At 55.9% G+C, this 23,378-nt stretch overlaps 1 protein-coding gene across 1 annotated transcript in view; it reads right to left on the bottom strand.

Annotated features, from left to right (window-relative positions):
* NEK6 (NIMA related kinase 6) overlaps positions 1–23,378 on the bottom strand; it is an 85,177-nt gene that overhangs the window by 20,979 nt on the left and 40,820 nt on the right. Inside the window, exons 2-7 of the mRNA XM_052647935.1 lie at positions 20,816–20,934; positions 11,158–11,298; positions 9,708–9,770; positions 6,288–6,398; positions 2,289–2,397; positions 1,177–1,284 (exon numbers count right to left, since the gene is read on the bottom strand). Of these exons, the coding sequence (XP_052503895.1) occupies positions 1,177–1,284; positions 2,289–2,397; positions 6,288–6,398; positions 9,708–9,770; positions 11,158–11,298; positions 20,816–20,905 (622 nt within the window). The 5' untranslated portion in view covers positions 20,906–20,934. The remainder of the gene's footprint in view (positions 1–1,176; positions 1,285–2,288; positions 2,398–6,287; positions 6,399–9,707; positions 9,771–11,157; positions 11,299–20,815; positions 20,935–23,378) is intronic.

The following is a 23,378-nucleotide window of genomic DNA, read 5'->3' as shown; positions in this document are numbered from 1 at the left end:
CTGTGGATGCGGCACCAAATGGGGGAGGTGAGTCTCAGGCGCCGTCCCCTGCAGATGCCACGACAAAGAGCCAGGAACTGCTGGGGGTCGGGGAAATGCCCCTGCACCCTGCCCTGGCCTGAAATGTTCCCATGCAGCCCTGGTCACAGCACCCAAGGGACCCTACTTCTGTGTTCCACACACACTGGGGACTTCGCTGGTTTCTAATCAAATGTAAAATTCTCCAGTGGTCCAAGTTTCGCATTTGCTCACATATCTGGAGAAGGAAATGGCAACCCACTCCAGTACGCTTGCCTGGAAAATCCCATGGACAGAGGAGCCTGGTAGGCTACAGTCCATGGGGTCGCAAAGAGTCAGACACGACTGAGCGACTTCACTCACTCACTCATATCTGGATTCTGAAGCTGGACAGTACTTAACATGACCCGAAACACACATGTGACCTCCAAGTCTCCTCCGGTGTCGGGCCCCCAGTGCCCCTGCACTCCTGGGATGTTGTTTCCACTGAGCTCAGCCTTCGAGGCCCCGCTTGCCTTCCTTGCCACCCAAGGGCCCTCGACCCTCCCCATGCCATCGTTTCCTCCATACCTCACCGGCTCCTAGTCACTCCCCACACTTCAGCTACAAAGTCACCTCCACCATGAAAGCACTGGGCTCCTGTAGCTTTGAAACGGCCGGGTTAAAAGCCAAAAGCTATAAACAGCCCAAACATCCCCAGCAGGAGGAACGGGCTGAATATACATGAATGAATGAAGTGTCATGATCTCACGTGTTGGCGGGTCCTTGAATATCCTTTTGTTCTGACCTAACAGAAGAGCCATGGTGCACCAGCTGCTAGGGAGACCGGGCCAGGGGTCCTCCAGGGTCAGATGGGGACGAGAGCTTCAAAACCACCACACCCACACACAATGGGACACCGTGCAGCAATGAGAAAAACGACATGGTGGTCTCTGCGACCGTGGAGCCACACCTCCCTATCCCTGAAACATGAGCTTGTGAGGACACGGGTGGTCACATCCTGGGCTCCTCCAGTCCTTGGGTTTACTCCCCTCTGGCCACCATTCTGAAGAAGAATGTCTGAGGTTCTAACCAAAGGCACCCCGGGGACAGGGTTCGCACCTCCCCACGTCATCCAGGACTTTGGGGGTCGCTGGGGTGTGAATGGCCTGTCCTTACCTAGGGAGTGGGCCGCGGTGGTCTCTGAGCTGAAGAAACGGCCCAGGCCGAGATCGCCCAGCTTCACGATGCCCGTGGCTGTGATAAACACGTTGGCAGGCTTGATGTCTGCAGGGGAAGGAGAGGGGGGTTGGTGTGGGGTCTGCGGTGAGGCTGCCTGGTGGTGAGGGGAAGAAGGGAGGAGGAGGCCTGGGGGTGGGCCGAGAGTGGGGCCCTTCAGGTGATGGGTTTAGTCCCCAGTCCTGCTCTCTCAGGGCAAGGCCCTGGCCCTGTCTCTGCCCAGCTGCGGGACTTTGAGAAACGTAACCTCAGTTTCCTCATCTGTAAGGTGGGTCTAACTTCACTACGGCTCAGGGCTGCTGTGAGGGCTAGGAGTGCAGGGATTTTTGTTCTCTTGTTTCCTCTTTTTCAGCAGAGTGGGTACTCTATGCAGGTCTGTATAACAGATGAAGGAGGCGCTCAGGGAGGTAACCTGTGCTGTTCCCCAGTCATCAGGCAGTGCCTCACACACAGCAGACACTGATCAATGCAGGCAAAATGAGCAAACGGAGGAAGGAGTAAAGGCATCTAGCTAAAGCACACAGCACTCTGCCAGGCACCAGCAGGCCCTTTGCTCACAGTCTAGGATGATGTCAGCTCTTCAAAACACTCATCTCCTCTGTCCAGCCAACTCCTACTAAGACTTCAAAGCCCAGATGAAAGGTTCCCTTTTCTGGGATGATTTCCTGCCCTTCCAGGCAGAGCTGGCGGCAGTACCGGAACTAGCCATGACTTCCCTGCCAGGCTCTCCACCCACCCTACCCTCGCTGCAGCCCCTCTTGCTGGCTCCGGGCTGGTTTCGGGGACTGGAGATTATGTGTTGAGCATGGCCCCTGTTCCTGAGGTCCCTGCAACTACACGGCACTTGGTGCTCTCACCTTGTGGAGGCCCCTGACAAGGGCACAAGGTCCAGGGTGCCGTCAAGTCTGAGGTCGCCCACTCCCATTCTCTGACGCTGTAAGGACAGGCGAGATGCTGGCCACCCACCGGATGGGGATACAAGGCGGTCGCCCTCCTCAGGCTGTTCCGAGCAGCCTAGGGGAAGGCTGTGTCCTGTGGCCCCTGGCACGTACCACGGTGCATGACCCGGCGGGAGTGCATGTGCTCCACGGCGCTGCAGAGCTGCACGAAGTACTTCCACACGGTCCTCTCCGGGATGAGCCGCTTCTGCTTCTTGAAGTACTGCGGAGGGGGAGACAGACACACAGACAGGCTCGGGTGACGGACCTGGGAGGGCCGCTGTAGGGTCCCAGCTCCAGGGGTCACGTGTCCACCCTCAGCACCAGGCTCCCCGAAGGCGGGGCCGGCCTGGCCAGAGGGGATGTCCCGACGGCTTCTCTGAAGGGATGCTGGGATCACATCTTGAAGGCTGCTCTCTATGACCCTTTACCTAGAGTCTCCTGGACACAAGTCCATTTCCTCCCACACTGCCCGACAGGGATTAGTTCCTTGCAGGAGTGACTGGTGTGGGCTCTCTGCCCTGGGCCTGGCCCAGCCCAGGATGGGGGCACCCAGGACCTGCTTGGTGGTTAAATCTCAGCTCCTTTCCTGGGAACCAGCACATGTAACCATGAACAAGCATGGCAATGACCTCTAGGAAGCGGGCTTGACAGTCTGGAATGGACCTTCCAGTTTCAACAGGCACATTTTGTTGCCTGGAAAATCATACTTAACACTCCAGAAAAAAAAAAGTAAAAAAACAAAAGCCTAAAACCCAAAACCTACCCAGGCTGCACTGAGTGATCTGTAAGTAACCAAAGGTCCTGAAAGCTCAATCAACCAGGAACATGCCCTCGTCCACTGTTCAGATCAGCATCCCTCCAGGGGGAGCTCCTATGGGCCAGGCCCGTAGGGGTCGGGGACGTAATTCACCCACCCGTCATGTGGAACTTAGTTTTTGTTCACTTAAAGCAACCATCTTTTCCCAAAGCAGCCAGAGGTGAAGACTTGGTCCACATGTCAGGGCAGCCACACTGGCACAGGGAAGACCCAGGACACACTCGCAGCCTGAGGCAGGAGGCGGGACCTAAGCTAACCTCTGCTAAGCACCTGCCATGTGCAGCCTCTGTGCTGGGCTCCACAGTGATGGCTGCACCCATCTCACAGATGGGGAAACTGAGGGCCACACAGGAGCAGTAAGGGGCAGAGTTACAACAGCTCAACCTGGGAAGCCCAAGCTCTTAACCCACTTCTAATGGTACCAGTAACCACCTGATGAAGGCCCAAGGTCAGAGAGGTTCAGGAACTTGCCCAGGGTCATCCAGCAGGGGCGGCAGAGCTGGGACCGGATGTGGACACCTCCAACCTTGGTACAGTCATAGTGGGAAGCTCCTGGACTGGCTCTAAAGCCCCAGGAGGCTCTTCTAAGGCTCCATTCTGGGAGGGGACCTCACGCGTCAGCTGCCCCTGGCTCCCTGCACAGAGCTCCCCCAGGACCACCTCAGGCCTCCGTAGTGGGCTGTGCTGCAGTGTTATTTGTGCCCTAATGTTAGCTAATCCTCATTATAGCATTTAAATGGGGACGTGCGCGGCTGTGCGTGGTGATTTTCTAAATGTCACGTCCTATTGGTGCGGGTGACATTTAGCAGGAAGGCGCGGAGTCTCTGGTGGGTTCTGGGGTGGCAGCAGCTCCGGCTTCACCATCCATCGTAAATAACGCCAGCACACGGCCCTGGTGGTGCTGCTTGGCTCTGGAGGCTGGGGGCCTTTGGGACAGAGGGTCTGCTGGCCAGCCACCTCCCTGTCAGGCCAGGACTCAGTGTGGCCCCAGGCTGAGCCCTGCCTAGGGCCCCATTCCCTCCAAAAGCCGGAGGCAGCTAGAGAGCAGGAAAGGCCAGAGAACAGCTGCTCCCAGGCCCCGAGCACTGTGCTGGGTGCATTACAGATGGGAAACTGAGGTACAGGGAGCTGCCCAGGTCATCCCGCAGGTGTGTCTGACCCTGGGCCCAGGGTCTTCCTACTCCCTTGCCTTGCCTGTCTGAGCTGCTCTGCCTGCAGGGCCACATACTCAGCAGGGGAAGGGGAGGGTGAGGGGCCCTTGATGGAGGGAGGGAGGTGCCAGGCCATGTAAGGAGGAGGGCTCCTGAGACAGGAGGGCCTGAAGCACCTGGAAACTGGGCCACCGCCCTAGAAACCAAGGGTGTGAGTAACCGACTTGAACCCTGGGTCAAGGTTGGCCCAGGGGAAGTTGGAGTGAGGGGAGGCACCACCCCAAGCCAGGTGCAAAGGATGCTGGATGCCACCACACCTCCCTCCTGTCTCCTGGATGGAAGGAGCTTGCATCCAGGCCCTGCAGCTCCCGAGCGGCCCTCCCCGATGAGGCCCCCACAACTGCAGTGGAAACTAAGGTTCAGGTAGGGGAGGGATCTATAATTTGCCCAGCACCCCCAACTCCCCACTGTCTGACTCCAGCCCCCTCCATGAGCTGAGAGGCTGTGAGGGAGGGGGTTTGAGGGCCATGGGGGCTGACAGGGTGCAGCACCCTGACCAGACAAAGTGCTTTGTGGACCCTGGGCTTCCATCCCTCTGGGCTCTGGCACAAGCTGTTCTGCCTCTAGGCTTGCAGGTCTCCCCTCAGGTCTCTGCTAATGTGTCACTTCCTCCAGGAAGCCTTCCCTGCTAACGTGTTACCTCCTCCAGGAAGCCTTCCATGGTTCCCACAGACCCTGAACTTGGCTTGTTCATGGCTGTGCGTGACTGCTCGTTCATAGCTCTGCTCTCCCATCAGAAGGCACGCTCCCTGAGGGCCGTGCCTAGGCCAGCAGCATGGGGGTGGGCACAGAGTGGGTCTGGATGCATGGTGTTCAGTGAGAGAATGACACAGGAAGGAGAAAAAAGTAGGGGGAGCGGGGGAGAAGTGAGATGTGATACAGCACATCTGTTCCCACCAGGGATCTGCGTGGAGATTAACATCCCTGCAAACGCATTAATATGTCAACAAAAGTATAAAAGCAGGTGATAACAGCTCAAGTAATGCTGCTTCCCAGAGACGCCTGTATTCCTAGGAGCCAAATTTCAGAAGAGCAGGTACAGAGCAATCATTCAATCCCCAGTGCCTGGTGGGAAAGACGCGGCGTCTATGACCGTCTGCAAGTATGGCTGGGAGCAGAGTGGGGGCTCGAGCATGGCCCAGCCCGGCTCAGGGACAGACTGGGCTCAGGGGAGAAGCGATGCAGGCCCACCAACACGGTCTGTGGATGAGGGTCCAGACAGCCGGGGAGTGAGGACCTTGAGGGAGGAGGGGTGAGTGCAGCTGAGCACGCTGGCCCAGGGATCCCACTTAGAGACTGTGCTACCACAGGCAGGTGACAAAACCTCTCTGAGCCTCACTATTTAAGGATAGTATGGACTCAGTGAGTGAGGCAGATGCTCAGCACAGCTGTGGCCTGCAGTGGGTGCCCCATCGGTGGGGCTGTGATGGTCCCCATGTGCAGGCTCAGGTGGACCCAGTCCTGGGCTCAAGGCGGGGGTGTGAACGGGCAGTCTGGGGGCTGCTGTGGGACTTGGCAGGTTGCTTAAAATCTCTGAGATCCCTGACCTCGCCCATTATATGGGAAGGAAGATGTCTCTTAAGGGGTGAGGGGCGCAGGAAGGTCCCCTGGGGATGATGCCATCGGAGGGCCACTGGAAGCAGAGACCTGGGCCACAGGCACGGGTCTGTCCCCATGTTGCTGGGGATCCTCAGGTAACTCTTCCAGCCTCTCTGGGCTTAGTTTTCCCGTCTATAAAATGAGGCAGAAGACACTTTCCCGGAGTCTGAGACCTGGGGTCTGACTTACAGGGGGTTATACCCCATCCCTTCTGCGAGGCAAAAGTGGCATGAGCCCATGGGTGGGCTGGGGTGGTGAGGGACCGCAGATGGGTCTTTTCTGCCTGTGGCTGACCCTCTCCCAGCAAGTGTGGATGGGACCATAACTGAGGCCTCTGGGCATCAGCAAGGGGGGCGGGGGGCGAGTGTCCTTGAGTGGCTGCCTCTGCCTGAGGCCAGAGCACTGGGGGATCTGGGCTGAGGTGGGGGGGCACCTGACCTGGGCAGTCCCCTGAGACCCAGCTCTCCCGCCAGGCACACTCACCTTGATCATCTGTGATAGGTCGCCCGCATCCGCCAGCTCCAGCACAATGTTCAGTTCATTGTCCTCGATGAATGAGTCCAAATACTTGATGATGTTTGGATGGTTCAGTTGCTGCCCAAAGAGAGAAAAAGAGGGAGATGGAGTCAGTGAGAGATGATACAGTTGGAGAGGCGAGTATCTGGGGGGAATGGCCTGCAGACCTGGGTGACACTGGGAAAGCCATTTTGCATCCCTGAGCCTCAGTGTCCCCCTCTGTAAAATGGGCATAATCTTTTGCAGAGAAACTGTGACGATTACACGGGCTGATACCCCTGAAATATCTACATGGTGACCACTTGCAGCTAAAACTCAACAGATACTGTGGAAATGACCCTTTTCTCCCTCCTCCTCTTCATCATCAGCACCACCCAGGCCCCTCCAGGGTAGGGCCAGGCCCCCACCACTCCACCTCCGTACTCAGTGGTCTTGGAATACTTGGAAGTGTCCACCTCCTTCCTTCTTCCTTCCCACTTTCTCAATTTCTGACCCACCCTTTGTGAAATCTTGAGAAAACATCATTCCTGTGTGAGAGCTGCCCTGAGCACGGTGCTCAGTGATGAAGCCCTGATTCTGGCCTGACCACCATGGCCCGTGTGATCGCCGGATAGGACTGCGCCCCACTGGCCGGAAGTCAGCCCCTGCTCGGCTGACAGGAGACCCTGGCATCCCTTATGACTTAAACTATACCGAAATGACCCCAGGATCTAGGGAAGGCAGAGGGACTCAAATATTCTGCCACAGCATGGTTAGCCTGTCCAGCGGGGGTCCCACCCAGAGGCCTCTTGAAAGCACATTTTTCCAAAGGCCCAGAAGGTGCTATGTGAGGGGCATGTATTTATGCTGTGCCACTGTTCCGCCCCTCCTGGCGGCCTCTCACTGGTCCTGGCATGAACAGCATGAATGATGCCGCCCAGTGGCCCCTCTAAGGACCGTGCTTCTTTCTGTTTTGTAGGAAACACCCCGTGCCCTGGCACATCCTGTTGACTTCCCACAGGCAGGCTGGAGAGGTGGGTCACGTTCTGCAAAGGGTCTGGCCTGGTGGCAGAGGTTATAACCATGGCAATGGGGGCTGCTTCTGACCAGATGCTACACCGAGTCCTTCCAATGCATCTTCTCACTAATTCCACGACAACACCTCTGAAGACAGCACTCTCGTCATCAACCCCTTAGACAGATGAGAAAACCAAGGCCCCAGGCAGTCAGCAGCTTACCCACGGCCCCAGAGCTAGTGAGCAAGGGGTGTATCTGCCTGCGAAGCCCACAGCTGACCACGCTCAGTGGCACTGCAGCCTGGGGGCGGGTCAGAGACCCCGCACCAGGCAGGCCCGGGTCACACCACCTGCCTCACCAAAGAGGCTGTGGTCACTCAGTTCTGAGCCCAAGAACCAAACAGGCTGGCTCGGTGTGCACACGTGTACAATCCCTTACTCACGTGAGCAACACACGTGTGTTCTTGGCCACGAGTAGGGAGACAGGGGTGTGTGATCCAGACAGCCACTCCCCAGGGCTGGGGAATCAGAGTTTCAGGGATCACAACTGGGTCCAAAGTTCACCGTTCAGTAAAACTTTCAAAATGTTATCTGAAGAGTATTTTAGGATCTGTGGTGGCTGGAGTTAAGGATACCTCCCTACAAGCCTCTAGGCTCCCCCTTGGGACCCATCACAGCCAAGGGCCACCCCAGCGAGCATCCACAACTCCCATATGGCCACGACACCTCATGCTCAGCCACTGCGGGGCCCCCCTCTTGTCCCCACATTGAAGTCTCACATCCTGAATGTGGCATTCGAGTCCACCGTGACCTGCACGCCCATCCATGCTGCCACGGCTCCTGCAGCAGGCCCGCCTCAGCCTTCCAGATTCTGAGAGCAGGCCCTGGGCGCTGCACGACTTCCCCGGGGCCCTTGCGTCTGCCAGCGTCACCTGACGGTCACCATCTGCCGCCTGTCTGTTCTCCCTCCTGCCTGGGAATCCCTGGGCGGTGGGGTGGTGGGGTGGCGGGTACCATGGTTGACAGTACCAGTAGCCCCACTTTACAGGAAGCTGCCAAGCAAGCTTGCTCTCTATGTGGGGAGACAGGACACCAAGTCAGTGCTGACTGTGTGCTCTCCTGTGCCAGGCCCTCTTCAGACACTATTTTATTTAAAAAATTTTTTCATTGGTTTATTTTTTGGCCATGCCACGCTGCTTGCAGGATCTCAGTTCCTCAGCCAGAGACTGAATCCAGGTCACGGAAAGGAAATCCTGGAATCCTAACCACTAGGCCAGCAGGGAACTCCCCCGATACTATTTTATTTAATTCTCTCTATCTGCCCATATCCTGTGAGGCCGGCATTCTCTCCATTGAGCTGATGAGCAAACTGAGGCTCAGGGAGGTTAAGTCATATGCTTAAGGTTACACAGCTTACAAAGACATCAGCATTTGAATCCAGGATCCTGGGCCTCCAAAGCCCATCCCTTTTTTCCTCCTCCATCACCTCCTAATTCTCAGGTGGAATCCTGAACCTGGGGAGGAGGGCAGAGCCCCAGGGAGAGCCACCCCTAGACCAGGCAAATAGGTCTAGTCCAGAAAGTTCTGTCATCTCTGATTCTCAGGAGACCGGAGGGGAAGCCAGCAGGAAGGTGGAAAGGATGACCATAGACACCATCCACCACCACCATCCCTTGCCCTGGACAGGCCCCGCAGGTCTGTCCTTCACACAACCCTGTCCAGCTCTGGTGGAACCAAGGACTTCTGCCCACAGAGGGGCAGGCACATCAGCTACTCCTGGGGGCACCCATCCCCAGCTGTGCATCCTGCCTCCTCCCTGTTGGAGGCCTGGCTAGAGTCCAAAAGGTGGACAACTCAGGGGCCCCAAGCCCCTCTAGCTCCCACAACCTGGGGCCCTGTGCTTGGCTGTTAATTCTGCCCAGTGCCCCAGACTGGCTCGGCTCTGTCTCCCTGGCATAGAGCATCTCCTGGATGCACAAGAATGGGACAGAAGAAGAGAACACACCTGGCTGAATATTCAGATGTGTGTGCCTCTGCGTAGAAAAACAAGGGCACAAAGCTGAGAGCAAAGATGTGATGAGACCGACAGGGAGACAGACAGACAGACCGCAGTCGGACCCAATGCCCACCTCCGCTCCTTCCCCAACAGCCTGGTCCACGGCCGCCACATCCAGATCTGCAAGGGGCACGGACAGCCAGTCTGGGGGCGCCGCGAGGACTGGGCAGAGGTGAGGTGGGGTCCCCACTCAGCCACAGGAGGACAAACCAGCCACTGCCCTCCTCCAAAATACGTTGTTTCTGAATTTAAAGAGCTAAGGGGCTGTGATGGTCACGACATGGCCCAGCCTGGCCCGAGGAAGCGTGGGGCTCCTGCTCGGCCCAGGGCACTCACCTTCAGGAGGCCGATCTCCTTGACACAGTCCTGCCTGGCCTTGGCGTCCATCATCTCAAATATCTTGAGTGAGAGAAGACAGAGAAAGAGTGGTTAAAACCAGCACCCAGAGCCCCAGAGGGAGCACAAGGCCCGGGACCCCAATCTGGGTTCTCACGTCTCCTTGCAGAGGGAACCCTTAGGACAATGGTTCGAATAACTGGGTGCCCATCACGTGCCAGGCGCTATGCTGACCAATTCCCACCAAATCATCTCAGCAGCTCCTATGAGGTGGGGGTTACTGCGGCCAACTTACAGAGGAGGAGACTGAGGTCCAGAGAAGTCCTGTGACTTGCTAAGGTCATGCACCGGTAAGGGGTAGGACAGGAGATACCCTTGGAGCCTCAGTCTTCACGTCTATAAGTAGGGCCAACAGCCTGACCTCACTGGGCAGTCATGTGGACCAAGTTAGAAGAAAGGGTGTAGCATGCACCCCCTCATGGCCCCCAGGACCTGTGTTCACTCCACGTGGGTCCTCCCAGCACATCCTAACTTATAGGAACAAACCAGAGGGCGACACTACAGCCGCCCCACCGCAGAACCCATCCCAGCACTAAAAACCAACACAGAGAGAACCCGGGTGAGCCCGTCCCCGGCAGACAAACGCAGAACACGGGCCTTTTCTGAACCGAGGAGCCCGTGTCCCCTCCGGCCACCCCAGGCCATGTGTGCAGCACCCAGATCCGCAAGGACAGAATCACGCTGTCCGGCTCCAGGTGGGGCTTCTTCGCCCGTCTCCCCACCTCGTGACTGTGTCTGAACTGCCTTCCCTTTGCTGGGCCTCCTCTGCCCAGCCGGTTAATCTCATTCTTTAAGGTAAATGAGCAAGTCGAGGGGCTGTGGAAGCCCTGCTGGAGGGCTCAAGGCCATTTCCTGCAGAAAAGAGCCATTCAGAGGGGCCCAAAGGCTCTCACGAGCAGCTTTCTCCTTGAGCTTTGCTGCATAGAATACATCTGCCTGACCCCACTCCTCCGATTAGAAGGGACTCAGAGGTTGGGCAGTAGCCCAGAGCTACCAGAGAGGGTCAGTTGGCTGCAGATCTGAGCCTCAGCTCCCACTTAGCTTCCCCCACCAGCCCTGGTAAGTTATTCACGTGTCTGCAGTTTTCCTCCTCCGAAAAATGGGGTGATAATCCCCAACCCACAAAGCCGCTGTCAAGATTCTGTGAGCTCCAGCGTAACGCAGTATACAGCAGGCACTCAGCATGTGCTCATCCTTGTTTTCCTTTATGGTTCACAGGGAGCTTTCGCAAAGACCAGGCCGCCTGATTCTTCCACAGCCCCGTGAGTGAGGAGAGTGCCAGTTTCCCGGGTTTTCTGCAGGGAGTGGCAGGACCAGCCCAGGGCCACAGTGATCAGCCCCCAGCCGGCTCCTGCTGCGTAGTTCTGACCCCACGGTGCTGCTGGCTCACCTGCACCTTCTTCAGAGCCACTGTCTTCCTGTCCAGCAAGCAGGTGGCCTTGTACACCTCACTGAACTGCCCTCGGCCAATCTTCTTCTCGATCTGGAAGTCGGCCAGTGAGCAGCGAAAAGACAGGGCCATGGGGTGCCTCTGGAGGGGAAAGACAGAGGGCATCAGGGACCAGCCAGGCGGAGTGGAGGGCTGAGACCTGGGGTGGGGTTTGGGGGGCGGCGCTACCCCTTCCCCAGCCCTGGCAACACCCTTTCAGGGTGAAGGAGGGACCCTGATCGCCCCCTCACTATCAGAGGCCCCCTCGCCCCTTGGCGCTCTCCACACCATCTCCCTTTGATCCCGACGATGCCCCTCTGCAGATCTGGGCTCCTCCACACACTTGTCTCCATCCCTCAGTATTGGATCACTTGTTCTTTGTTCGTTTCTGTCTCCACTCTCGAGGACCAGGGCCTCGTCTGCCTTGGTCACTCCTGAATGCTTTGTCCCTGCTGGAGCCGACCAGCAGAGCAGGTGCAATAAACATCTAAGGCAGCAACTAGCAAAGCCACACCGCTGAGGGGAGGAAGGCTCTGCGGGGTCCTGTCAGCCCCAGGGCTCCAGGACACACCCCCAACCCTTATCCTTCAAGTCACCCCATGAAGCAGCAACCTCCCCTCCTAGGGTAGCTTTCCCACCGCAGAGATGGGAACACACAGGTTAAACCCGCAGCCTGACATTTGGAGCCCATTCTTTGGATAAACTGTCCCCTTTATGGCAACATGAAGAATCTGGGCACCGTGATGACTCTCCAGGGGTCAGCATTGAAGGCAATGATTAAGCTGCAGGACCTGCCCAGGATGGAGCCAAACAGATGAGGCACAGTGGCCAGGTCCACCCTCTGCCCAAAACACAACTGCAAAGGTGGTCTCAGGAAGAGGAGAGGAGGGGGAGCCACTGCTGGGCCCTAGAAGGGGGCGGGGGGAAGGGCAGAGGGAGCCCCACGACAGCCTGGCAGGGTGGGCCCTCCCTCCTGCTACACCCCCACTCTCAGGTGGGGGGATCACATCCACTGGGGACCCTCCCCACTGGGTGGTGACATGAAGATGGGGTCTCTGTTGCTGCTGGGTGACTTGCACACAGTAGGTGTGCAGAAAGGTGTGCAGAGTTCCATCAGGGGAACAGGGGTGGGGCAAGAAAGCCAGAGGGCCCCCGGCCCCCCCAACACCTGCCACAGCAGGGCAAGCCACTATATTTTCAGAAGTGGAAACGCCTCTTCCAGAGTTTGGCCAGAGCCTCTGAGGGGCCGAAGGTCAGGAGTTCCCCTGTGCTGTGTTCTGGAACTCTCCCCACCAGGAATGCCAAGAGCAGACCAGTCATTCCTGGAGGAGCCCTGGGAACCCCCGTGTGACTGGCTGTGGAGCCCGTCAGCCTGGGTCACTGGCTGGTGACCTTGGTGGTTACACAAGCCACCCTGAGCCTTGGCTTCCTGTCCATAGGGTAGAAGAAGTAGGGTGGCTAAGAGAATTTGGCAAGATTGCTAAGCCGTGCACACAGTAAGTGCTTAGCGGTTGCAGCCATGTTATGGACAGGCTTGGGCGGGGCAGGAATGAGGAGGTCGGGGTTGGAGGATTGGGGCCTGAGCGGCTACTCCCCACCTCTGCACCTGCCATGGCCCAGCTCTGCACCAAGGAAATTCTAACAGGCACCTTCTTGCCAGGACTGAGAGATGGAACTCAGCTTTGCAGCTCGCAGTCGCTGGGCCCACCCTGACTCAAGTTTCCAGGCATAATTACCTCCCATGATGGGAGATTTTAAGACATTCTGCCTGGGGACCTGAGCAGGGGGGTAGGCTGGTGCAGGAGGAAGACGGTGCTCTCATCCACCACCTGCCAGTCTCTGCCAGGTAAGCTCTTTAGTCTCAGCAATGGACCTACATGCACACCCAGCGTTCACCTCAGAGGAGCGAGCATGCGTTTACTAAGCAGGTACTACGTGCCAGGCACCGTGCGCGTAGCTTCCCGGGACCCTGTGAGCAGAGATCACTGTGACTCCATTTCAGGAAACAGCCTCAGAGGGGAGGCTCCAGACCGTACCGTGAGTAACACCGGGGATCTGAACCAGGACAGGATACTCCCTTCACCCTGTACATGTTACCACCCAACTCTGCTTTCCCGTCAAGACCCTGTGACTAGTCAGGCCTCCCAGCTTCAGCCACCTGAGCCTCACCTGTGCCCCCACCATGGGCCTCCGCCTTAGTCCCCTCTGTGGCCCCTGAACTGGGGCTCTGACTTGCCAAGCAAGTGCTCAGGGCACGGGTATCAAAGGACACAATGAAATGCACTCAAAATAGCCAGGAGCACAAGGGAGTCTGTGACCCGGCCACTGTCACTTCTGTGGGCACAGCGGAAACCACACCCCCTAGAAGAAGGCAACGCTCTGGGCCCCTGGAGGAGCCACACGTGGTCAGGGCGACAGTGCCACGCCGTCTCGCGTGTTAGGCACCAACCATGCCTCTGTTGGTGTCCTAGGTGATGAGACAGGCTTAACGACTGAAGTCCCCTAACAGCTTGTAAAACGAGGCTTATCGATCCCACTTTATGATTAAGGACCCTGAGGCACAGCCAGGCAATGGGAGCTGGGACTTGAACTTCCGGATGACGGAAAGCCAGGCATGCTGCCCGGCGACATGGGGCAGGGTCTCTCTGCCCCACCTGTTTCCCTGGGGACAGTGAGCGTCTGGAGGGCGTGCTCTCTAAGGATCCTACTTCTGCCAACGCGCAGTGATGAGTGGCCAGAGTCCCTGGCACTTTCCACCCACCTCAAGGACGTTCCCCAGAGGCCATGTGGTCCAGCTCCACGGCTGGAAGCTCCCAAAGGATAGGGACCTCCCAGCCAGCCTGGCTGACCACTTTGCACTTCTGAATATGCGATGACCCAGATTTGCATTTCCTATCACAACCCATCCAACCTAATTAGAGGAAGGCTCCAAGGAGGGGGCAGGTTACCTAGGGGGCAGTGCAGCGTGAGGGGGCTCGGGGGCTGCTGCCACCCTCACCGGGGTCAGGACAGGGCCCTGTCCCTGAGGGGACCCCTGCTCAGGCAGGGCTCACTACAGGATGCAGGGCTTCTGGGGGTGCAGCTGCCTGAGCCAGTAGAGTCCTGACCCCAATTTAACTCAGGGAGTCGGAGCAGAAGAGGAACTGCTGAACTGAGTTCTTGCCCCCAAAGGCCAGGCCTCTCCCTGCTGCCACCCACCTCCTGGGTGGGCCCCCGGCAAGTTCCTGCAGGGGAGAGAGGTGGACCATGATGGGGGTGTTAGAAACCCAGCCCCAGGACCTCCAGGAGAAGAGGGTCTGGGAGCTCTAAGCTGCTGGGCAAAGACAGGGTTGGCCCCGAACAGCCCACACGACGGTGGGGCTGACAGTCACCCCTCCTGATGGCCTTTCTGAAAACGGCTCATTTAACACTTACTGTCCCGTTATGTCAGGGACCCCACTCTGCCTCCTAGGGAAAATACAACCCCAGGGCCCAGGGTGGCAGAGAGGTGACAGCCACTCTGGCCCAGTCTGCTGAAATGCTGACACTGGGGCCTGGAGGCCTGGGTTCAAGTCCTGGCTCTGCCTCTTTCCAGAGAGCCCTCTGGGCCTCAGTTTCCTCATCTGTCCAACTGGGATCTGTTGAACAACCATCATCTGTCCAACCGTCATCTAGTTCTTTGTCCTTGGCAAACAGCCCTTGGTAACTGATGAAAGGACAGTCAACTCAGAGGCTGCAGGTACGTCCACCTCACCCCTTTACTGTAGCCAGAGGATGTTGGGTAAATGATCTCTCTGAGCCTCAGTTTCCTCATCTGTGAAATGGGGCTATGAAGACCTATTTAAGAGGGTTGTCCAACAACCCTCTAGAGGGCTGTTGGGGGTTAAATAAGTTAATGAGTGAACGCTTAGAAGAGGGCCCGGTACTTAGGAAATGCTGCATATTTGGAGTTATTATGTTTGTTATTGTCACTGTTGGTTTGGCATTGCAGAATGTCTGGAGAATGCAGCACGTACTTCCCAGGGGCTGGGGAGAAACAAAGGCAGGGTGTGCACAGTGCCCAGGCAGGTGGGAACCTGGCCCAGGGAATAAACACAGGGAATTGTCAGCTGGCGTTATCAATACCACTTGCGTTCCCATCCCACCGAGGGTCTGCGCTGAGCATATTCCTAGCTCTGGGTTCTCTAGCTGTAAAAAGTAAAATGTATTTTAAAATGCAAGACTAAGATCAATGATATCCCGTTTCCTTAGCACCCATGGCGCTGGGTGTTTAAAGAACACCATCTCACTTAACTAGGTCTTCATAGCCCCATTTCACATATGAGGAAACTGAGGCTCAGAGAGGTCATTTACCCAACATCCTCTGGCTACAGTAAAGGGATGAGATGGATGTACCTGCAGCCTCTGAGTTGACTGTCCTTCCATCAGTCACCCAGGGCTATTTGCCAAGGACAAAGAACTAGATGATGGGCTTGCCCCCCTTTCTAGGCTGTGCTGTGGGCACCAGAGGCCATTTCTGACTATTCATCCCCCTTCCCCATGGTGGGAGCCCCTTAGTTCTCCCCCAAAGGTAGAAGACATGGGGTAGAGGGACAGGGAGGTGGCAGTGGGCCTGAGAGGGGGCACTCATGATCTGAGAGAGGAGGAACCCCTGGGAACAACTCCTTGGGCAGTAGGAGGAATCTGGTGGGGTCACGAGTCAAGGATATGGCCAAGGTCCTGAGTCACTTCTAGCCCTGACCCCACTCTCCCAAGAGATGGGAGGACAACATCAGATAAACAGCAGGGGAACCCGGTGTCTTGGACCACTCCAGAATACTGCCACCCCAGCTTGGTGAAACCCAGCTCTCTTTCCAAAGTCAGATCAAATTAGGCCACAAATGCCCTTCACCCTGTGTTAATTTGAGTTTAAAATGTTTGAACCACGGTAAGCCTCAGCCATCGACAAATCCTTAAAAAAAAAAAAAAAAAAAGGAGCATAAAATTACATGTTAAAAGAATAAAAATGCATCCGCCCAATTAATTTTCTGAAATCTCATTAAAAAATTTAGCCTGACTAAGTCAGACTTCTGACCTGAATTTTAATCATCTTTACACTGGATGGGTCTTTTTTCCCTGATATTTGCAATGCATCATTAATTTTAAGGCAATCGCTTCTACGATTTTAAAAAGCACACTTCATCAGAATGACATTTCCTGTAAACAAACTTCACCTTTAAAGACATCTGACATTGTGTGCCGGGAACTTCTAATGGATTCGGTGTATGTGTATACAGCGATGTGTTTTAAATCTGCCTGGCACAAAAGAAGGGCGCGATTTACAGAGAGTCCATATTGTCAGACTCTTTACGAGGCCAGACCCACTCAGCTCTTCATGGTCTGGCTAATTTCGTACATGAAGCCAGGCTCCCCTCCTGCAGCCAGAGTGGCGAGAAGGGCTCTATGTGGCCACCGGACTTGGAGTCACTGCTGGCTTTCCCTTCGATAGCAAGATGGACAACTTACACGCATCTCGATTTCCTCCCCTGCAGAGAGGAGTTTTAAATAAGATCTCCTCCTCTGGCTTGGTAGGAGGATGGAATGAGGTAAGTGCCAGGCATTGCAATATAGGTACAACCACCACCGAGACTGTCTCAACTTGGAAGTCTGTCTACACTCAGCTCTGTGCCATCGGCTCATGGGAACGGTGAGCAAGACGCCCGAACATCTAGACGCCTGATGACAAAACCTAACACCATCTCGGCTGTGCCGGCGCCCCCAGGACAAGCCTCATGAACCAAGCTCCGGGAAGGCTGAGCTTAAACACACGGATGAGAGAATCTGGAATCGGCTCCAACGACTAACAAGCAGAGACTTGAAGGGAAACAAATCTTGAAGAGCATCAGCTCCCACGCCAGCAGGCTGGCCACGTCCTCGACCTCCCTCTCCCCCTCATCCCTTCAGTTACCGAGGGCACTTGGTTTCTCCCTGCTGCAAGTCTCTGGAATCTTCCCTCCTCGTGTCCAGCCCATTTAAGGTCAAAGCATCATGTGACCTCCTATTTTCACTTGACTCGTGACCAGCTACTAGGGACCTAAAACCCCAACCCTCTGTCAATTTAAATCCGTAACGGGCTTCCCATTTGCTGCAGGTACAATGCCAAATGACAGCGTGGTTTCCAGATCTTTCATAAACACCTGCTGTGCTACCTTACTTAAGCACAGGTATTTAAATGCTTATCTAACCCGACTGATCCTGCACCTTCAGCTTGGGTTCTTTCTTCTTCCTGAACATCCCCTCTCCCTGTCATACCCCAAACTCCTGATCATCATCAGCCCACGTCATCTCCTTTCTAGAGCTTTCCTTATCAACCCTGATCCCCTGGGCAGAACAAGCCACCCCACTCTCCAGGCTCTCTCTGCATCAGTTCATCCCTCCCTGGGAGCCTTTCTTCTACATGGTCTTTATCTACTTATGTGTAAGGCTCCCAAGCAGACCCAAGGCAGAAAGGAGACAAGCACTAGCTGAATTTATAACACTTGGCAAACACTTCTTGAATTTTAATGGCCATGAATATTTGATCATTAAATCTAATCTACCATTATTGCTTTAGGAAGATTTTCATGAAGATTGTGGTGCCATGCAGAACTAGTGACAGCTGTCCCCATCCCCTGAACATACGCACATTCCTCTCTCCAAACAGTGACGAATATAACTGAACTTGGCATGTCCCAAGCAGGTTTGCAAAGAGTTTCCAGAATGGAAGACACATTAACTGGGGCTTTCTCAGACAAGAACACCTTTCTCCTTCTTGGAAATTCATATGGTTCTTAGTGGGTCAGCTCAGCCTTGCATTTCTTTCCTGATGAAAATGCTCTGAAGCAAACCGGTAAAAATCAAAAACCAAAGGGGCATTTTAAGCTCTGTTTCTCAACTCCATTCATTCATTCATTTGAAACCTCCATAAAAGCAAGCATGTTCAGCTTCTCCAAGTCTATATGAATTTCACATAAAATTCTACCTGGTTCAGCAAACTTATTTTCATAGGCTGACAGCACCCAGAGCTGGAAAGCTCCTTCAGATGAACAAACCGCTAGCCTTGGACACAGAAGGTTAACAAAAGTCAGAGTTTGCATGTTAACTAAATTGTTTTTCCTACCCTGGGGATATTTCCAGCCCTGGGCTCTTGAGCTGTGAAAACTAAAATGATTTTTAGAATATAAGAGTAAGATCAATCACATACCATTTCCTTAACACCCACAATGCTGGATACCATGTTGGGTGTTTAAAACATACCGTCTCACTCTCTTTGTGGCCCCATTTTACAGAAGAAGAAACTGAGGCTCAGAGAGGTCATTTACCCAATGTCACCTGGCTAGTGAGGGAATGGAGTGAGGAACCACATCCTGCCTGGTCCAGAGCACAGCATTCTTGCTATCATGCAGCCTGGCTCTTTTCTCTAAGGATGACTTCAGGGAAACAGCAGTGCCTCCTGCCATAAAGGACAATGCCTGTGCCATCAATTTGAGGTGTTTCTATGTCCTGAAACAGACAAGATTCGAGCCATGATCTCTCCCCAGACGGTGTTTAAATACCAGTGCTCTATGAGATGAGGGGAGACAAGAGCGCTTGACTCTTTTCATTCCAGCCCCACCCTGCAGCAGCCCCAGCATCAATGTGGCTGTGCCCCAGTTCCACAGACCTGGCCAGATACTGGTGGACCAGAGGCATCTTTCCCGCCAGCCACTTGCCAACGCTGAGTAATCATATCTAATTATACTTAACTACGTCACTACCCACTCCAACATGTGCAAAGAGACACCCGGACGGTGCCGCCACCGCAGCCCACCACCTCCTCGCCTTGTTCATGAAATAATTACAGGCCTCTCTGCTCTGCCAAATGAGGCTGTAATTAACCCTAATTGCTCAAAATGCAACTGGCTAATTCTGGGAGATTAATCAAGGGGGACTCAATTGTTAGTGAATGACTTAATATGACAAATTGCTACATTACCCGAGGAGGCCCGCTGCCCCCAGCCATTGGGGAGGTGCCCTGGTGGACCCTGGACCAGCAGTGTCTACAGGCTTCCCAGTTTTCTGGGACCTGCCTCCCCACATTTCACCGTGAAAATGGGCCCCTACATCCCAGTCAGTGACTGGGATGGGTAGGATGAACAGCATGGTTGCCTGTGGACCTCCTGTGAGCCCACACATATGCAGTTTATACTTCACATGTCACCTCTGTGTGAATCTACAGAGGTGCACCTTTCCTTGGACTGATTAGTCTCACACCAGGAAGCACAGCTGAATGAGAGCTCAGGTACAGGAGAAGGACTTCAGACTCACCTTGCCTCCTTGGCTGGGCACCTTTAGGCAGTGCAGAACCTGTACAACTGTACATGGCAACCCTGTCCAAGAAGGTCAAACACCAGTCCACCTGAAGTCTTCCAACAGAACTAGGCAGTTAGAAGCTGTGACAATCCTAACAAGACTGAGGAAGGTGGCTCTCTCTGAATCTCCTCCTGATTTAGGTCTCATAGGCCTGGGACAAAAGCCAACCCTCAACAATTACTTTCCATCACTTCGGGCTGCCCACAGCACCCAACAGCATCTGGCACTGGCCAATCTGTCCAGCCAAGCTCCCTGTCCCCCTTCAGGTCTCTGCAAGCCACTGCCTCCAGGAGGTCTCTCTGATCCCCTAGTTTAGACCACATGCCTTGTTGAGTTCCACGGCCCCCAGTTTCTTCTGCTTCCTTTCTTGTCTTTCTCTCCCATGAGGCTGTGTGCTCCTTAAAAGCAGACCTGGCTCTGTTAGCACACGACTGTGTCCTGGGTGGATGCACGCAGCTCACGAACCTGGCAGGTGAAGCCCCACCCAGAAGATTCTGTCTAGGAAGGGAGGCCAACCTGGGAGGCAGTGTCCCGGCGCATGCAATCGTGGCCCTGACCCAGCGCCTGTGCTCAGGTCTGGACGCAGCACAGAGCAGGGAGGGGAACAGGAAGGCTCCTCAGGGGCAGCGGCATTTGGACTGAGGCCTGGAGGAGTCGAGGAGGGCACCCCAGGGAAAAGTGCAAAGTGAAAGGTGTGGGGTGTGCGGGCAGCCCAGAATCCCAGAAGCCACTTTCTGAAAAGCTGCGAAAGGCTGCCTGGCTCTCCAAGGTTCTACACAGAGGGTGGGTGGGGCAGGTGGAAGGGAAATAGTGTCCCTGAAACTCTGCTGCCTCCAGACAAAGAGGTTACAGGGAGGGCCAGAGCACAGCTGAGACCAGAAAGGAGGAGTCCGGCTCAGTCAGGAAGCACATTCTGACCCCAGGTGTGCTCCGCCTGTTCCCCTGCACCCCTCACTCTGCCCAGGCCTCCAGGACTCCCTCTACGTCTGTCCTAACCAACGCTGATCCCTCTGAAATAAAGCCCTTCCATTCACATGGAAACCCCAGGGGCAGATCCAATGCCTGGCGTCCCAGCCCAGAGGGCATCTGTGAGTGTGGCTGACAGGTGGAGGGCCGAATGGTTAGGCGGTGACTCTGCCCCCATCACGGGAAGCATTCAAGGTGTCTGGGGCTGCCGAGGGGCTTCCTCCCGTGGCCAGGATGAAGCAGCCTCAGGGATCAGTGATCCTCTGAGACTCCGATGCACTGCAGATGACGGAGAAGGGCTTACCTGTGGGTCAGGAGGGTGCGCGGGCCCCAGGGTGTGGCAGAGGTTGTTCGGGTTCCCTCCGTGGGGCATGTGGCTGGGCTGTCCTGCCATCCTGCATGCCAGCCTCGCGAGGGCACGGGCTGCAACAGAAAATAAGGGCTTTCTTACACACAGGCCTGCGCTCCTTCACTTGTCCCCTTTTACAAATGTGCAGGCTGAGGGGCCGAGCTGTCGAGTAACTTGCTCATGGTGATGTGGCTCAGAAGTGGTAGCACTGGGGCTCGAGAGCCCACGTGACACACCTCCCTCCCTGCTGGACAGAGGTGGAAGCAGGCTCTGTGCCAGGAAAAGCCCAAAGGTGGCCTGCCAGCCAGCAAGAGAGGCACCACATTCAACACCACATGAGACAGCCTGTTCTTTCCACATCACTGTCCCCCATGCCTGACCCCCTATTCTCACCCCATACAATCCCAGGTTGGCAGCTTAGTGGCCAGGAGAGACCGACCCTGAGTCAGACTGCAAGTCTCAAATCAAGAAGGACTGCCCGTCCCCGTCCTTGCTGGGCCCTGGCACTCCAGACATTGGGAAGGCCGAGGGTCCCACTCACAGTCCTGTACAAACCTCCAGGCAGGGGCAGAGCCCTTGGCACACGGGAGCAGCCCCCTCAACCTCCAAAGCTGGTGCTGCCACATCAGAGGCCCCCTCAGAGAAGAGAGGCAAGGAGGCCAGCCACCAATTGCCACAGTAACCGCAGTAGCTGTCCCTGATGAAGCACCCGTCACGTGCCCAGGCCTGAGCTGAAGGCCATCTCAGCATCACTCTCAGCAGACAGGCACGGCCTGGGCAGGACCCAGGCCCAGGCACACAGAAGAGGCGGTTTGGCCCCTTTTCCTCCTCAGGAGGAAAGCCCTCCACTCACGCACCAGCATTACTGCAGCACCTAAACTGTGGTGTGCAGGGCCAGGCCTGGGCTCCCAAGGGACACCTGGAAGACGGGGTGCAGAGCAGGCAAGTGACGAGCGCCCCCAACTAGGCTGCTGCTCCTTCCAGCAGGTGTGGTCCTGGCATTCCCGTGGGCACCTCTCCCTTGACCCACCCCAAGCAGAACCCAGAAGGACTGGCCAGGCTACCGGAGCAGCACTGTTTACACCCTCTAAAGTGCTGGAGTCCCCAGGAATCAGTGGCCCAGGGCCCTGGTCAGGACAACTCTGAGCTGTAGACACCCGAGCGGGGTGAGCTGGTCTAAGGTAACACCCCCCGCTTGTCTGCTCCCCTAGTCCCTCATGATTTTGCCCACCTGGCCCTGTCTCAGCATCCGCTTCTGGAAAACCCGAGCCCGTACACCATCTTTCTCTCTGAACGGACCTTGCCTCTTGACACCTGTGAGTAACCTGGTCATCCCTGGCCATCCCCACCCGCCAAAATGCAAGCTGACAGGCTTCTGGTCCAAGGGGTCGGCAAGCCTGGCTGCGCGTGTCTCCTGCGTGCACACGTGCCCCACGTGAAGAGGGTGGTCTGGGCAGCGGGAAGGAACCCACACCGAACCCACCCCTCTCACAACTGGGGTTGCCTCGGTCAGAGCCCTGCACACGTTTCTCCCCGCTGTAGTTTTTTCTGGCAGTCAACAGGCCAGCCCTCCCAGGCTCCGAGATGTCTATGACACCTGTCAAAGTGTGGCCACCAAGCCCTGAATCACCCGCTGACCCTGACTCTTGGCCTCCCTGGCTCTGCCCTCCAAGAGCCTCCCTAGAATGTGCACACTGCTGTCCAGCGCCCGACCTTCCTATGTCCCCAGGACAGGCCCAGCTCCTCCCTCGCACCCTTCTCTTAGCAGATGGCAGAAAGCGAGGCCACGTGGGGCATGGCACTGTCCACAGGTGGTGCCCACCTCAGCCAAGCAGGAAGTCTCAGGTGCTGAGAATACCTGCCCAGTATGGCCTGGCCTGATGCTCTCCTCCCTGTGAAGTCACCAGTTTTGACCCCCACACATGGTAATTTGGGGCTTCCCTGGTGGCTCAGATAGTAAAGATTCTGCCGGCAATGAGGCAGACCTGGGCTTGATCTCTGGGTTGAGATGATTCCCCTGGAGGAGGGAATGGCAACCCACCCCAGTATTCTTGCCTGAAGAATTCCAAGGACAGAGAAGCCTGGCGGGCTACAGTCTATGGGGTCACAAAGAGCTGGACACGACTGAGCGACAAACATTAGCACTTCTCATTTTCATGGCATTTTATGACCTTCATCCTAACGTGTATGTGAGATAAAGAGGTGGATCTCTCAATATCGCTCTCTGCTCATCTCTTGAATGAGAGTCCCTTGGAGGGTATTACGGGGTGTGCCTATACTTCTGAAGTCTCTCCCACCCCATCCCCCCTGCCTCTGGCCCAGCCCAGGCTTCCCTCCGCCTGGATCTCTGGGTCTCCTCCTCCACAAGGGCCTCCGAGGAGGATTCCTGAAGCGCAGATGGGCCCCCAGCCTCTCAGCACCTCCCAACCATCTGTGCTGGGCTTCTGCACCGGAGTGCACACACCCCCACCCCCTCGCCCCGGGTGACACAGTGAGGACCTGGGTATGAAAAGCCCCG

Source organism: Budorcas taxicolor, chromosome 11, assembly GCF_023091745.1.
Source record: "Budorcas taxicolor isolate Tak-1 chromosome 11, Takin1.1, whole genome shotgun sequence".
NCBI lineage: Eukaryota > Metazoa > Chordata > Mammalia > Artiodactyla > Bovidae > Budorcas > Budorcas taxicolor.
The sequence above is the reverse complement of the archived record's forward strand: the minus strand, read 5'-3'. Positions and strand labels throughout refer to the sequence as shown.